Source organism: Elephas maximus, chromosome 19, assembly GCF_024166365.1.
Source record: "Elephas maximus indicus isolate mEleMax1 chromosome 19, mEleMax1 primary haplotype, whole genome shotgun sequence".
Classification (NCBI taxonomy): Eukaryota; Metazoa; Chordata; class Mammalia; order Proboscidea; family Elephantidae; genus Elephas; species Elephas maximus.
The window spans coordinates 27364410-27381045 of record NC_064837.1 but is presented as its reverse complement, the minus strand read 5'-3'; the positions used below and the strand labels follow the sequence as shown (position 1 = coordinate 27381045).

The 16636-nt window shown below is 38.6% G+C and overlaps 1 protein-coding gene across 2 annotated transcripts in view; it reads left to right on the top strand.

The window, feature by feature from the left end:
- MYO1D (myosin ID) overlaps nucleotides 1-16636 on the top strand; it is a 348885-nt gene that overhangs the window by 121023 nt on the left and 211226 nt on the right. For both annotated transcript variants that reach the window (XM_049861252.1, XM_049861251.1), the window contains exons 11-14: nucleotides 4465-4635; nucleotides 8170-8240; nucleotides 9669-9743; nucleotides 14008-14140. In XM_049861252.1, coding sequence (XP_049717209.1) covers nucleotides 4465-4635; nucleotides 8170-8240; nucleotides 9669-9743; nucleotides 14008-14140 — 450 coding nt within the window. The remainder of the gene's footprint in view (nucleotides 1-4464; nucleotides 4636-8169; nucleotides 8241-9668; nucleotides 9744-14007; nucleotides 14141-16636) is intronic.

Below are 16636 nucleotides of genomic sequence, written 5' to 3'. Positions count from 1 at the left end.
CCAAGGTCAGAGCTAGAAAACATTAACTTATTTGGCTTTCTTGTTTCGTATGATTAGACCTCCTGCTCAAGACAGAAATGATAACAAGTAATTTTTCTTAGAAGTTTGTATTTTTAAACGGTTTTGAAAAACAACTTGAAAAATGCAAAAACATCTGAGTTTCTGTAAGTTTCTGTATTTTTAAAACCATGTTCATCTTCTTACCAAGTAGTACAGGCAGTAAAAATAATTGGAGTCAGTATTTATTTTTTGGTACCCAAGGTAAATTATTACTCAGCAGTAAAAAAAACTATTTGATATGCTGTGTTTAAATGAACCGCCATCATCTGTCAGTTTGTCGTACTGTGGTAGCTTGTGTGTTGCTGTGATGCCAACAGCTATACCACTGGTATCTCAAATAGAGCAGGGTCACCCACGGTGGACAGGTTCCAGCAGAGCCTCCAGACTAAGACAGTCTAGGAAGAAAGGACTGGTAGCCTACTTCTGAAAATTAGTCACAGAAAACCCTGTGGATCACAACAGAGTATTGTTCGATATAGTGCCAGAGGATGAGTCTTCCAGGTTGGAAGGCACTAAACAAGACCGGCGACCGTGAAGGTGGCTCATTCTGTTACTAGTAAGGTCTCCCTGAGTCGGAGCCAACTCAACAGCAACTAACAGCAATTGAAATTAAATCACTTCTGTATTTCCCACTATCTTCTCTCCTTCAAAAAAAGGAGATCAGACCATAATATACATTTGATAATGCTTTGTAATTTTTTAATGAGGAGCTTTCGTCCCTGAAATTGCATCTTTGTCTTCCATCCTGTGTTAAACATTAGAATACCATAAAAGTTTGTTCAATTTTATTAGTATAAACTTTACCTATTTGCAAATAAGCCAAAGGGTGGGTTGTCATTTACTTGGTCATAGGATTACCTACAGCTTTGATTTCAGTAATGAACTCTCATAGCCATTCAAAATGTGGTTCAATTCAATTCAGTTACATTTATATGCAGCTTTCTTAGAATGAATCCACTGTATAATATAATACACAGTAATCACTGAAGCTTAGATTTTTATTGCAAATTTAATTATAAAGCTTATTATTCAGATGTGATTCAGAGGTACTGCTCAAAAATATTCTTCAGTAATCAGAGCATCAGATTTCACAGACATAGTTGATAACGAGAAAAGTCAACAATTGCAGTAGGCTATTCTAAAGCCAAAAGTCTTAGTTTATGTGTCCTGTGAATCCCAAACTGAGAATTAGTCCCCCCAAAATTAGAGTCTCTATTCTGGGCCAGCATTTTCTCTGAAAACACTTAACTTCTGAACATGGTGATTCATTTTTTTTTTTTCCAATTTTTTATTATGGAAAATTTCAAACATACCTAGGAGCAGAGAGCATCATATCATAACCTCTAGGTATCCATCTCCCAGCCTTGACAGTTAACTGTGGGTGGCCAGCCTTTTGTCATCTGTTCCCTATCCACCTGCCCCCAGGTTATTTTGAAGTAAATCTTAGACATCACATTATTTCATCTGTAAATATTTCAGTTTCTTTCTTTCACAAAGACTTTTACAGAAACCATAACCACAATACCATTATCATACTTAAAAAAAATTCATGATAATTCCTTAATACCATCAAATGTCTGGTCAGTGTGTTCACTCTTCCTCAATTATCTTATAGTGGGGTTTTGAGTTTTTTTGTTTGTTTGGTTGGTTGGTTTGGTTTATAGTTTGTTTGAATTATGACCCAAGTAATGTTCTTACAGTGTGACTATTTGATTGGTCTCTTGCATATTAATAGATTGCCCTTCATTTTCTCTCTCTTTTTTGCTCCTTGCAAACTTCTGTTGAAGCGAAGTCATTTGTTCTATAGAGTTCTTTTCAAAGTCTGGATTTCACTAATTGCATTCCCAAGATGTCGTTTACTGTGTTTCTCTGTTTCTTATATTTCTGTTATATTGGTTGTTAGATGTAGAATCTTGACTGGATTCAGGTTGTTTGTTTTCTGCTGGTTTACTTCATAGGTTGTATGTGAACATCCATCAGGAGGGTCTTAAAGTCTAGTTGTCTCTCAGATTTATTGCATTTTAAAGTACTGTGGTTTACAAACCGTTTGTAGTTGTTGGGAACTTGATTCTCAAGCATAAAACTGCTCTGTTAGAATGAGAATGGGAGGCTCAGTGCCCTATCCCCCAAGACCACCCCCCACCCCCTAAGACACCTCTGGAGAATACCAGATTTTTAGAGAACATAGTGTGAAAACCACTGCTTTTAAGCAATATTTGAAGCATTAAACTTACACAGTAAAAGCTACTGGAATCCTCAGTACGGACCAATACCTTTTAGTTATACGATTGGAATTTTAAAGGGAGTTTAATTCCTTAGTCCTTAGGCTCAAAGTCTAAGATGTCAGCTATTAATTATTCATAGAGTTCCTGGCTTTTGAGTATTTTAAGAATATTTTTCCAAAGATGGAAATAAGTTTTCTCTCTAATTAAAAATATAATAAGTTCCCACAATAAATGTAAATATTTAGACCCAGGCTTCCCAATCTCAATATTATTGACATTTTGGACCAGATAATTCCTTGTTTGGGGGGGCTGTCCTATGTATTATAGGCATTTAATAGCACCTCAGATCTCTACCCATTAGATATTAGTAACACTTATTTAAAAAAAAATACCCAGTGCCGGCGAATCGATTCCGACTCATAGCGACCCTAGAGGACAGGGTAGAACTGCCCCATAGAGTTTCCAAGGAGTGCCTGGTGGATTCGAACTGCCGACCCTTTGGTTAACAGCTGTAGCATTTAACCACTATACTTATTTCGACATACAAAAACCAAACCAAACCCACTGCTGTCAGGTCGATTCCGACTCATAGCAACCCTATAGAACAGAATAGAACTGCTCCATAGGGTTTCCAAGGAGCGGCTGGTGAATTCTAACTGCCGACCTTTTGGTTAGCACTCATAGCTCTTAACCACTGTGCCACCAAGGTTACTATCGAACAATCAAAAAGTCTCTAGACATTGCAAACGTCCACTCGGGGGCAAAATCAACCCCTGATACTTGCATTTCAGAATTACATGTTTTGTATTATACTCAGAAAATGTCCAAACTTTGTTAGACCCATTATACTTTTTAACTTTGGGAAAGTTGAGAGGGAGATGCCCTTATGGAGTTTAGTCATTCAGAGTCACATAAGCAGAAGTGCAAATTCTATGTAACATCTTAAAACCTCGTTGTCAAGTAATACATCAAATAAGTCCTTAAGGTTATTTGTTGGCCTTTGGAAGCTGGGCCTTGCGGTTATCAAGAACAGATTGGGGGATTGAGGGTATGAAGGAGTAGAGTGGGGTGCGGGATCTGGAGACAGAATTAAAGCAAGAGTTGGTGATGGGAAAATGTAACATCATCATTTTTGCCTTGGACTGCGCTCATCTAAGAACAAGTTTTCCGTGATATAAAATCAACAAAGAAATTTAAAAATTAACTTCCAAATTTCCTGAGTAAAACTGAACGCTTCGAAGGCCAGAGTAGCAGGGGTGGGGCCCGGTTTGGGGACTATGGTTTCAGTTGACATCTAGGTCAATTAACATAACAAAATGTATTAAGAAAATGTTCTACAACCCACTTTGGTGTCTTAAACGCTAGCGAGTAGCCATCTAAGATGCATCAACTGGTCTCAGCCCACCTGGAGCAAAGGAGAATGAAGAACACCAAAGACATATGGTAAAGATGAGCCCAAGAGACAGAAAGGGCCACATAAACCAGAGACTACATCAGCCTGAGATCGGAAGAACTAGATAGTGCCTGGCTACCACTGATCACTGCCCTAACAGGGAACACAACAGAGAATCCCTGATGGAGCAGGAGAACCCTAGGATGCAGATCTCAGATTCTTGTGAAAAGATGAGGCTTAATGGTCTGACTGAGACTGCAGGGACTCTGGAGGTCATGTTTCCTGGACCCTTTGTTAACCCGAGATTGGAAACATTCCTAAAGCCAACTCTTCAGACAAGGATTGGACTGAACTGTAAGATAGATAATATACTGGTGAGGAGTGAGCTTCTTGGCTCAGGTAGATACATCAGACTGTATGGAGGAGAGATAAGAAGGCAGAGGGGGACAGGAGCTGATTGAATGGACACAGGGAATACAGGGTGGAGAGGAGGAGTGTGCTGTCTCATTAGGGGGAGAGCAGCTAGGAGTACATAGCAAGGTGTGTATAAGTTTTTGTATGAGAGACTGACTTGATTTGTAAACTTTCACGTAAAGCACAATAAATAAAATAAAAAATTAACTTCTGTTAGAATGTGTGCTCATTTTAATACTAGACCTCATTAAATTATTAACATATTTGACATCAAGGTAGCTTTACTTGAATTCCTGTTACAAATGGAGGTATTGGTGTTTCACCTGTGTGGTCTCCATTCTTTTGATATGGCTTCCACACTGCATCCTACAGATTGATTACTTCAACAATCAGATCATTGTGGACCTCGTGGAGCAGCAACACAAAGGCATCATTGCAATTCTAGATGACGCCTGTATGAACGTTGGCAAAGTCACTGATGAAATGTTCCTTGAAGCGCTTAACAGTCAATTGGGCAAGCACGGCCATTTTTCTAGTCGAAAGGTAATAAGTTTAATGAGAACTTTCCTCTCATTTTTGTCTGTGAGATTTTCCTATTGTTTGACAGAGTTAAATGACTTTATATTTTGGGTTAAAAGAATTCCCACTCAACTTAGAAAGAAGGGCTATAGGTGTCTGTTAAATGGTTTGTTGCTATGGATAAATTCTCTAGTTTATAGGATGGCGAGATTGATACAATCATAATATCCAGGAGAGGGAGCTCCAGACTGTTCAATTTGCTAGAAATAGGAAAAATGAACATGATTCTTTAGAAAGCATGATGTCATTTGTAGCCAATAGGTACAGAGTCCTTGTTCATGTGCTAGAATTTTACTCCTGCATCTGATAACCCTGGCACTGAGAATAGCTTTTGTCCTTGACTTTTCACTGTTCATCCTCAGTTGTCACAAAATGTGGCTCTGCCATACTTCTTCGGAAGACGTGACCTTCTTGAAAACAAACTCTCGTTGTTTTGCCACGCGGGGAAATTCATTCCTTGAATGAATGGGTGTCCTTTTTGCTTCCCATTTTTCACATTCTAAAAGTGAGTGCTATAAACAGATCACACTTTTGTAATAATTGGTGGTAGTCATGATTATCAGCTCAGACCTTTGTGCTGTGTCTTGCATGTAGCGTGTTTCTCATTAGTATCGTTCAAGGAATGAGAAGGGACACACCATCATCACCCTGAGTCTTCCCTACAAATACAGGCCCGTCATGCAGCCATAAGCTGAAGGTAAAACATCCCCATACTCCTTCATTTCAGGAAAGGGGAAGACTGTTCCTCCATAATTCCATATGCATCAGTGACATACTACCATGTTTTAGCATGACTAAATCTATATTCTAACTTTGTCCCCTTTGAAAGTATGTAGTCAGAATTTTTTTTTTTTTAATCAGAATAGGGAGGTGGCCACAATTACCTTGTTAAAGCACAAATCAGCAAGAAGTAGATTACTGGCTGATACTTATTTTAAGCCAGTTAATTTCTAAAGTATTCTCATTGATCTGTTACTGAGGACTGACTAGTATCCCTGCTACAAGTTGGCTTTGGGTTACTACCATCTGACCTTTCACATTAGGGCTCCAGTTAGAGGTATTTCTTCAATTGTTCCCATTTATGCCACAAATACTTAATGAGTACCTCTTATTTGCCAGGTACAATCCTAGATGATGGAGATAGAGTAGTGGGCAAAGTTAAAAGTAACCTAAATAATAAAGAGTGATGGTTTTAAAGACGGTACGACTACATGGGCAAATGCCCTGTCTCTGATGGGATAGTTTATGAATGTCATTTTTAACCACCATTTAAATTTTGGAGATTTGCCTAGCATTTTGTCTACCAGGTGGTAGGCACTCAATCAGTGTTCATGAAGTCAAATTGAATTGATCAAAATCATACCAAATAAGCCTTATGGAATATTGAATTTTGAACTAAAACATGCAAGGCTCCAATTCATTTATATAAATCACTGTGAGTTCCACATGAGACATCAAACCCACCTCATTTTGACACTCTCACCTTGGTTGTTTATACACCTGAATTAAATTTGTCAACCAAGTGTTTCAAAAGCTTCCTAAGGTAGCTACTGTTCACAGTACTTTTAAGCAGTTGCTACTGATTTGATAGAAAATACTAAAGAGCAGTTTATCTGTGGAGATACAGATTTTTAAAGTGTTTTTTTTTTTTTTCCTGGAATCTTTGCCTAATTAAGGAAAGAAACGAAGTAATGAAGCCATTAAACCCATTGCCATCGAGTTGATTCCGACTCATAGCAACCCTGTAGGACAGAGTAGAACTGTCCCATATGGTTTCCAAGGAGCAACTAGTGGGTTCAAACTGTTGACCTTTTGGTTAACAGCCGTAGCACTTAACTACTACGCCATTAGGATATTTTAATCACTGTAAAGCTTTCTGTTAAATAGTACTACTATCCCGTACGTTGAGCCAGCTACCATCATTTGCTACTGGTTACTGATTAACTAGAGTTATAGACATGTGAAAAAAGAGATCTCTGGCTTGCAGCAGTAGTTTCATTAGGGGCTACACTGTTTCTTACACATTAGAGTTATTATAGAGAGGCATGAAAATGATTCAGTAAGCTATATAATCACTATCTAGAATATTAACATTAACAACTAAAGGATAAATCTGTAACTGTTATAAAAAAAGAAAAGTCTAAAACCTTCTGTGTTCAGACCAGTTGAGACTACAATATCCAATTAGTATTTTACTAATTTTTTTTTTTTTAATAGAATACACTAAGTATTCAATCAGTGTGGGACATCTCTTGTGTCCTTTTCCTTTGGGGATTTTATGAATGAAAAGGTTTTGTAGAAGTGTTTAATAAGAGAAAGAAAAGGAAAGAAGAATTAAATTTATCGGAGACCACACTGTATGTTAGGCACTATGGCCTACATAGATCATTTAATCCGTAAAGCAACTCTCTGAGACAAATAATTATTAAAGGAGGCAGAGTGAGTAGATGGTAGAGCCAAGATTTGAACCTCAGAAGTCCGATTCTAATTTACTATATTACTTATTGAATTGATAGACCATTTCTTTACAGTTTCATCATCTGCGTAGAACCTACCATCCTTTTGGGGTTGTTTATTATCTAACATTAGAACCTAAGTAATTTTGTGTGTAAGTACATTCAGTGCTGCATGGATTCTTAGATGTCTGCTTTAGAACCTAGAGAATATCAGGTGACCCTTCACAGGGCGGACAGAGAAGTCTAGTCACTATTATAAAATAGCCTCAGTGGTTTTAATTTAACAAGGAAAATTGCAGAAAGTTACGTGGCCACCAGAGCCATGAAAAAACTGCCCTTCCATAGCATATTTCCTTTCAGTAAAAAAGAACTGCAGAAAGTTGATCTGTGAAATGACAGGCCTGGCTGGAGGGCCAGACTAACAGAAGACAGGTGAGCCAGGCTGCTCTGTATGTAGGAGGGCACAGACATCACAGGCAGTCCCAGGAATCATTCCCAGGCCTAGGACTTATTAGCTATGCAATCTGGGGCCTTTGAGCCTTACTTTCCATGTGTGTAAGAGATCACAATGCTTACCTTACATGTCAGTCTTGAGGACTAAATGAGATGTGTGTGCCTAGCAGATAGTTGGCACTTGGTAATGATAGATACATTCCTCCTTAAGCTGATCACAGAGGAGAAAGAAACTGTATTAGTCAAGGTAGGCTGGGCTGAGTTAAGAAATAGCGACTAAGATGGAAGTCTAATTGTCTCTCAGGGACCCAGGCCTCTTTTATCTTCTGGCTCTTCCATCTCCTAGGGACTATCCATCTAGTGGGAGGAGAAGAGAGGGCACAGAGGACACTGGGAGGAAATAGATTTTGTATGAAAGCTCACAGTCTGTATCGTAGAAGTCAGATAGGAAAACCAAGCCCCACACCATGTGATTACATTCATAATAATATCGTGGTTCGTGGTATTATCTTCTTATTTTAAGTTGGAATACATTTTTAGGAAAACTAAAATGTCTGTTTTTAAAATAATCTCCTTCTTGGTTTCTTAGCTCTGTGCCTCAGACAAAATGCTGGAGTTTGATCGAGATTTTCGAATTCGACATTATGCGGGTGACGTACTGTGAGTATCTTATTTTGGTACATAACATGATGATTTGCGTGGAGTCACACTTCCAAAAATATTACCAGGGCAAATATAAATTGTTTTCCCCTTCAGTTGCATTTTTCAGTCATGTTGTATGTCACTGTATTTTAGTCTGTTCATTTAAAAAAAAAAAAAAAAATTGGCAAAGCTTCGTTTCTGTTTTTTGAACATTTATTGAGCACATACTCTGTGCTCAAGCAAGTTTCTGATATAGTTACCACTCAGTAAAAAATTGATTGATGGCTAAATAAATCATAGAAGTATGTTAAGAACTAGAGAAAAAAGCTGGATAAGATGGGCCTTGCCCTTAAGGAACCAACAGTTTAGTGGAGGATATGGGCAGATACAACGTAAGTTATTATAATGAACTATGGAAAGGGTTAAACTTAGAGAAGTGCAAGGCATTATGGGAGTACTGAGGAGAGTTAATTTAACCCAGCGTAAGAAGTATAAGAATCCCTGGTGGTGTAGTGGTTAAGAACTACGGCTCCTAACCAAAAGGTCTGCAGTTTGAATCCATCAGGCACTCCTTGGAAACTCTACGGGGCAGTTCTACTCTGTCCTACAGGGTCGCTATGAGTCAGAATTGACTTGACGGCAGGGGGTTTGGTTTGGTTTTTTGGAATAAGTATAGAGCAGCCTTCCTGGAGAAAGTGACATCTAAGTTGAGTCCTAAAAAGTTAAAAAAGTGTTAGTCAGGGAAAGGAATTGGGAAGATGAGAGGCAGAAGAGAAGGCATTCCAAGCTGAAGAGACAGCAGCATAAAGGCCCAGAGGTTGAGAATAACTATTTTATATGAGATACTATAAGTAGTTAAGTAACTGTATAAACAAAGTTCTACCATATTTGAAAAATTAAAATTCTTACAGGGCATAATTTTTTGATTACAATACGATAAAACTAGAAATTGATAAGAAAAAATGTAACTTAAAAAATATAACTACCTTAGTATTCTTTGAACGTCCATTGAGCACTCCTCTTCATCTTATTGTTTAAAGTTCTCTCTTTTTCCTTTCTCTTCTTTTTTACTTTAGAAATTCTATTCACGTAACCCATTACATGAAGAGGTTAAGCAAAAGAAAGCAAATGATCATCTCTGTAAATGCGGAAAAGACATTTGAAGAAATTTTAATAGCTGTTCCTGAGTTAAATTAAAACCCTAGAATCATAAAATAACATGACTCAAAATTATCACCCCATCTGCCAAAGTAGCCATTAGTGCTGGAATGATGCCACTTCTTCTGGTCCTCTTCCCAGCTTCCAGAGTACTGAAGACGGGGCATCCAGTACCACACAGATCTAACCCCCTGAAAATCCACACCCCACTTACACAGTGTGCGTGTTAAATGTGGCTGTTGCTGGGTGAATAATGCATGTTTTCTATGTTTTTTTTTTTTCTTTTAGATATTCTGTCATTGGTTTTATTGACAAAAATAAAGATACTTTATTTCAAGATTTTAAGCGCCTCATGTATAACAGGTAGGATCGGAATTTTATTATCTTTACATTAGGTTCTTCATATAATATATATGTACATGATTATTTTTATGTGACAATTTAAAGAGTTTCTGACAAATTTTCTAGTTCTGCTTCTACATACTTAATGGACAGAATAGTATATAACTTTGTGATTATATAGAACTCTGGTGGCGCAGTGGTTAAGAGCTTGACTGCTAGCCAAAAGGATGGCAGTTCAAATCCATTAGACACTCCTTGGATACCCTATGGGCAGTTCTACTGTATCCAAGGGGTCACTTTGAGTTGGAATCGACTCGACGGCAGTGGGTTTGTGATTATGTAGTCTATAAACTTACTGATACTAATGTGATTTTTCTTGATTTCCCTTGGGTTGCCTCAGTTTCTCTATTCTGCCAGTCAGTCATCTGACAACCTTATCTATATCCTCAGCAGTCCCCAGGCTAGACCGGTGGTAATGGAGAAGTGTCAGGTAGCCTCTGGCCCAGCTGAAAGCTTTACAGATTCGGGTTTTAATATAGTGTTTTTGCCCGCAACTGAGAGCCCACTCTGATACCAGAATAGTGTCTAGTGTCATTGATTATAGACACTGACTATGTGGCTGAATTCTTCTTATGAATCAAGAAAATGTAAAAATAAAACTGGTGAATGATTGGCAAATGGTAGCTATTGCCATCAAGTTAATTCCAACTCATGGCAACCCCATATGTTACAGAGTAGAACTGCTCCATAGGATTTTCTTGGCTGTAGTCTTTATGGAAGCAGATCACCAGGGCTTTTTTTCTGTGGTACCACTGGGTGGGTTCAAACAGCCAGCCTTTAGGTTAGTCCATCTCAAACCATTTGCACCACCCGGGGAGAGGCAGATGATCACATACTCAAAACCACTATGTATGCTTTGGAGCCCTGGTGGCACAGTGGTTAAGAGCCACAGTGAGCTATGGCTGCTAACCAGAAGGTCAGAAGTTCAAATCCACCAGCCACTCCTTGGAAGCCCTATAGTGCAGTTCTACCCTATCCTGTACAGTTGCTATGAGTCAGAATCGCCGGCAATGGTTTTTCTGTTTTGTTTTTGCTTTTTGATGTACGGTTTGGAAAGAAGGCCCATGAAGAAGAACCAGTATTCTTGGCCAGCTTCTTCTAGATTAACCATAACCCATTGCTGTCGAGTCGATTCCGACTCATAACAACCCTGTAAAACAGAGTAGAACTGTCCCATATGGTTTCCAAGGAGCAGCTGGTGGATTTGAACTGCCAGCCTTTAGGTTACCAACCATAGCTCTTAACCACTACACCACCAGGGTGTTTCCTCTTCTAGATTAGAGAACTACATTCACTTACTCATTCATTCTGTTCTATCAGTTGGTCAGTAGGTCATCAAAAAAATATTGAGGCCAAATATGGGTGAAATCAGCACAACTTGACCAAGGTAAATAAAGACACCAGAAAAGGGAACAATTTTGGTAAATTCTGTAACATATACAATTTTGAAGCAACAGTAAAAACAACCAAAAAATATATGTGTGGTTATGTAGGTGGATATGAATGCATATATGTGTATAGGAAGGCATACGTGAGTAATGCACGTGCCTGTATAGGTGTATCTGTAGGCATATGTAGATACACATTGGTGTGTGCTGCTCATATATCCACGTACATAACAGACCACATAGGGGCTCAGTTATGGAGGCTTCCTAGACACATCCAAACAACTCGTGGGATTGGGATACTGGGTCAAAAGGCTTGGGGCTATAATCTTGAGGGACAACTTTGTCAATCAGCATAACATAACAAAGATAATGTTCTACATCCTAGTTTGGTGAGTGGCGTTTGGGTTCTTAAAAGTTTGGGAGCAGCATTATAAGATACAACTATTGGTCTCTACTCATATGGAACAAAAGAGAATGAAGGAAATCAAAGTCTCAAAGAAGAAACTAGTCCATGGGACTAATAGCCTACGTAAACCACAACCACTTCTAACCTGAGACCAGAAGAACTAGATGGTGCCTGGCTACCACTACCCACCATTCTGACCAGGGACACAATAGAAGGTCCCAGATGGAATGGAAGAAGAATGTAGAACAGAACTCAAATTCCTAAAAACGTCCAGACCTACTGGACCAATAGAGACTAGATGAACCCCCGAGACTATCATACCGTAAGATACCTTTTGAACTTGTATTGAAGCTATTTCTGCAGGTCACCTTCAGCCAAATAATAGATTGGCTTATAAAATAAAATCACATAAGTAATATGCCACCTTAAGCAATTAACTATATGAGACCAAACAGCATTTACCCAAAAGCAAAGATGAGAAGGCAAGGAAGGGAAGGGAAGGGAAGCTAAATCAATGGAAATAAAATGGTCATAATGAGAATGCTGATATATTGTAAAAATGGTAACCAATGGCATGGATCAATTTGTATAAAAATTGTTAGCCCGTTGCCATTGAGTCAATTCTGACTCATAACAAGCCTACAGGACAGAGTAGAACTGCCTCATAGGGTTTCCAAGGAGCAGCTGGTGGATTTGAACTGCCAACTTTTGGTTAACAGCTGAGCTACTGTGCCACCAGGGCTCCAAAAATTTTGTTAAAGGAGAACCTAATTTGCTGTGTAAACTTCCACCTAAAACACAACAAAATATTATTTAAAAAAAAAGAAGGTTATTGAGGGGTGATGTCTTGATGTCAATGAAAATGGAAGAGGAAGGAACTCTAAATATCTGTCCTTCCACAAAAGCCACAATAAACTGGCAAAGGCTGTCAGAACCCAGTTTTTTAGAACTCTGGAAACTAATCAAAAGCTTTCAACAACCAGGGGAATACATAATCAAGAAAAAATAGCTGAATCACAGTAAGAGAGCTTTGTGGCATGTTAGCATAACCTGGCCCATCCCCCACTCCCCTGCTTTGTGGCAGCCTTGAAGACAACAGCCCATGTTTCTGGTACAGGCACCTAGTACCAAAGAGAACAGAATGGACCTTATTCTCAAAGAATTGTGGTTATTTGTTTTGACCTGTCTGGTAACTCCCAAAGGACTAGTCAAAAGGGTTTGTCTTGGTCATGGAAGCTCTATAGACACATCCAAATTCGCTGACAGACTGAATTGCTAGGCTGAGGGCTGTGGAGACCATGATCTCAGAGAACATCTAGCTCAATTGGCATAACATAGATTATAAAGAAAATGTTCTACATTCTACATTGGTGAGTAGTGTCTGGGGTCTTAAAAGTGTGAGCAGCCATCTAGGATACTCCACTGGTCTCACCCCTTCAGGAGCAAGGGAGAATGAAGAAAACTAAAGATAGAAGGTAAAGATTAGCCCAAAGGACTAACAGACCACGGCTACCATGGCTTCCACCAGACTGAGTCCAGTACAACTAGATGGTGCCCAGCTACCACCACTAACTGCTCTGACAGGGATCACAATAGAGAGACCCAGACAGAGCTTGAGAAAAAATGTAGAACAAAATTCTAACTCACAAAAGAAGACCAGACTTATTGGTCTGACAGAGACTGGAGAAACCCTGAGAGCATGGTCCCCGAACACTCTTTTGGTTCAGTAATGAAGGCACTCAAGAGGTTCGCCCTTCAGCCAAAGATTAGACAGGCCCATTAAACAAAATGAGACTAAAGGGGCACACCAGGTCAGGGTCAAGGACTAGAAGACGGAAGGGTACAGGAAAGCTGGTAATAGGGAACCCAAGGTTGAGAAGGAATAGTGTTGACCTGTGGTGGGGTTGTTAACCGATGTCGTAAAAACAATATGCGTACTGTTTATTGAGAAGCTAGTTTGCTCTGTAAACCTTCTTCTAAAGTACAATAAAAAATAAAAATAAAAGCTGAAAAAAAGGGCGGGGCTTGCTTTTATTTTGCCTCACTCAGAGCTCTCCCACTGTGGGTGTGGTAGGGGAGAGTGACATGTTTGCTGAAAACATTTAAGGACAGATGTGTCAATCGCTGCTGCCTGTGGCAAGGGATAGCAAATAAGGCCAACAATAGACTAACCAAAAAGCTAGGGAGGAAAAGCAGAGGAATGAGAATGATTTGGGGGAATAAGGGCTTTGAAAAGCTTCCGTATATTCTTGGGAATCTAGAAAGCCACATACATGCCCAGGGCTGGATGTATGTTCAGAAAAGACCTGAGAAAGCTTTGAGTCCGTAGTCCAGTTGTGATTCCCAGGATACCGTTCAGCAGGATTGCTTAGCAACTCTTGTTCATCTTTTTTGAATGTAACATTTGCATTTCTCTTCCTGTGGTTCTCAGTTCAAATCCTGTGCTGAAGAATATGTGGCCAGAAGGCAAACTGAGCATTACAGAGGTGACCAAGCGACCTCTGACTGCCGCCACCTTGTTTAAGAATTCTATGATTGCTTTAGTAGACAACCTTGCATCAAAGGTATTTATTTTCTCCTATGAATATCTATCTAAATGCATGGATTCCCTCTTGAAATATGTTATAGAATATGTATGTATGATTTGTTTTTAGGTAGTGATAATATGTAATCACACTGAAGAATATATATTCAAACTTACTGTGAGAATTTTCATTCCTGGTTTTTGTTTTGTTTTTTTAACTTGGCTGGGTGAAGCAATTGTTTGTGTCCCAGATGAATGCTTTTCTTAAATTTGGACTTTCTAGTCTACTGTTGTGGTCAAAGGGAGAGTCTTAGTGAGATTTTAAACACACACACACATAAACCAAGAAATCAAGCCAGTTGCCATCCAATCGATTCCAACTCATGGCAACTCCATGTGTGTCAGAGTAGAACTGCACTCCATAGGGTTTTCAATGGCTGTGGTCTTTCAGAAGTAGATCGTCAGGCTTTTCTTCCAAGGGGCCTCTGGGTGACTTCAAACCATCAACCTTTCAGTTAGGAGCTGAGTACTTAATGATTTGTGCTACCTGTATATAGAGAGAGAGAGAAAGTATAGCCCTGTGCCGCAGAAAGGGCCTGTCAAAAAGAACGTCATTAACTGTAATGCACCATCCATATATTGTATTTGAATAAGAACTGAATAAAGGCAGAGGGAGTTTCAAGAGGAAGTTTAGAATTTAAGTACTGTACTTAGGCTGTTTTAAATAGTTGGAATATAAAGACGTGTTATTGACAATTATGTCTGGTGTTTATTGTTCCTCTGGGGTCTAATACTGTCTGTTTGATAACTTAAGTTAGTCCCCCTTCCCGCTCCCATGCCCTAAGAACAAATTTCTGCTCTTAACTGCTGCTGTTGACAAGTTTGATAAATTAGGCAGCATTCTGGGACTCAATATTTTTAGTTCCTTCAATTTTATCTTCCTCTTCTGGTGCTTTTTCTGTATATTTTCTTCTTTATTATTATCTTCTTTTTTTTTTTTTAAATCAACTTCCTCTCTAAGAATTTAAATCTATGCTTATACTTCTGATTCCTTCACTGTGAATAAATTAGGCAAATAGCACAAGAAACATGTCTATTCTTTTAGTCAGGATTCTTTGGCCTCAAGTGACACGAAATGAGTGGAATTTTTTAGCTTATATAATCATGCCTTCAGAAGGGTAGGGGTAAGGACACTGGAACCAAGGATTAGAGCACCATTAGAACTCTTACTCTTTTATCTCAGCATCCCTGCAGGTCAGCTTCAACCTGCTTCATTCAGCAAGAAGAAAAGGGAACCTAGAAGGAAGGCTTGAGGCACAAGAAACAGAGTTGAACACAGAATTTTATAAAATGCATTTTATTTATAAAATACATTAGACTTATTTAACAGGAAAAATAATTTTTGTTTTCAAAAATTGATAGTTAAATTTGCCTCTTTAAAAAGTTAAAATCTAGAGCCATGTATAGTTTTTACATCCAGGAATTGCATTCAGCTGCTAATAAGAGACCCCAAAATTAGTGGCTTAAACAAGAGAGCAATTAATTTGTCTCTCCTGTAAAAGCAGCGCAGAAGAAGGCATCCCAGGGTTAGTATAGCAGCTCCAAAGTTATCAGGGACCCAGGTTCCTTCTGTCTTTCTGTTCTACCATCCTACTGCATGGCATTCTTCCTCCTAGCCCAAGATGGCAGCTGGAGCTTCTTTCCTTTGAAAGAGGCTTCCAGGAAGCCTCACAAAACACTTCAGCTACATCTTAACTTGCTACAGCTATTTGCCAGGGAAGCTGGGAAATGCAATTTTATTCAGGTCATCAGCATACCCAACTAAAAATAAAGATTCTGTTTCAAAGTAGGAAAAAGATGCTGGATATAGGGTAGGCAATCCAATAGAAGGCAAGAAGAGGAAGGTTGGGGGAGGAGAAATAAATAAAATATGTTATATTTAGAAAATATAAAATAATAGTAGAAATAAATCTACAAAATTAATACTTACGATGAATGTAAATAGATTAAATCAACTAGTTAGGGAGAAAATACAGCTATATGTTGTTTACAAGAAACACACCTAAATAATGCTATCTAGAAAGGTTAAAAACAAAGAGATGAATAAAAATATGTCAAGCCTCTCCCACTGCTCACCCCCAAACAAACAAAAAAATAGTTAAAAGCAGTATTAATGTTGGAGAAAATAGAATAAGGCAGTAAGTGTTAATACAGAAAAAAAAAAAAAACATTGCCATCAACTCAATTCTGACTCGTAGCGACCCTATAAGACAGAGTAGAACTGCTCCATAGAGTTTCCAAGGCTCTAATGTTTGCAGACTGCCACATCTTTCTCCCATGGAATGGTCGGTGGGTTCAAACCGCTGACCTTTCAGTTACTAGCGGAGCACTAAACCATGGTGCCACCAATACAGATAAAGAGACTATATAATAAAATGAACAATATAAAAGAAAATATATATAGGTACCTAATATTTAAAAAACACAAAAAATAGCCATGATTAAATATGAACTCTATATTGCAAAAAGGAACCTG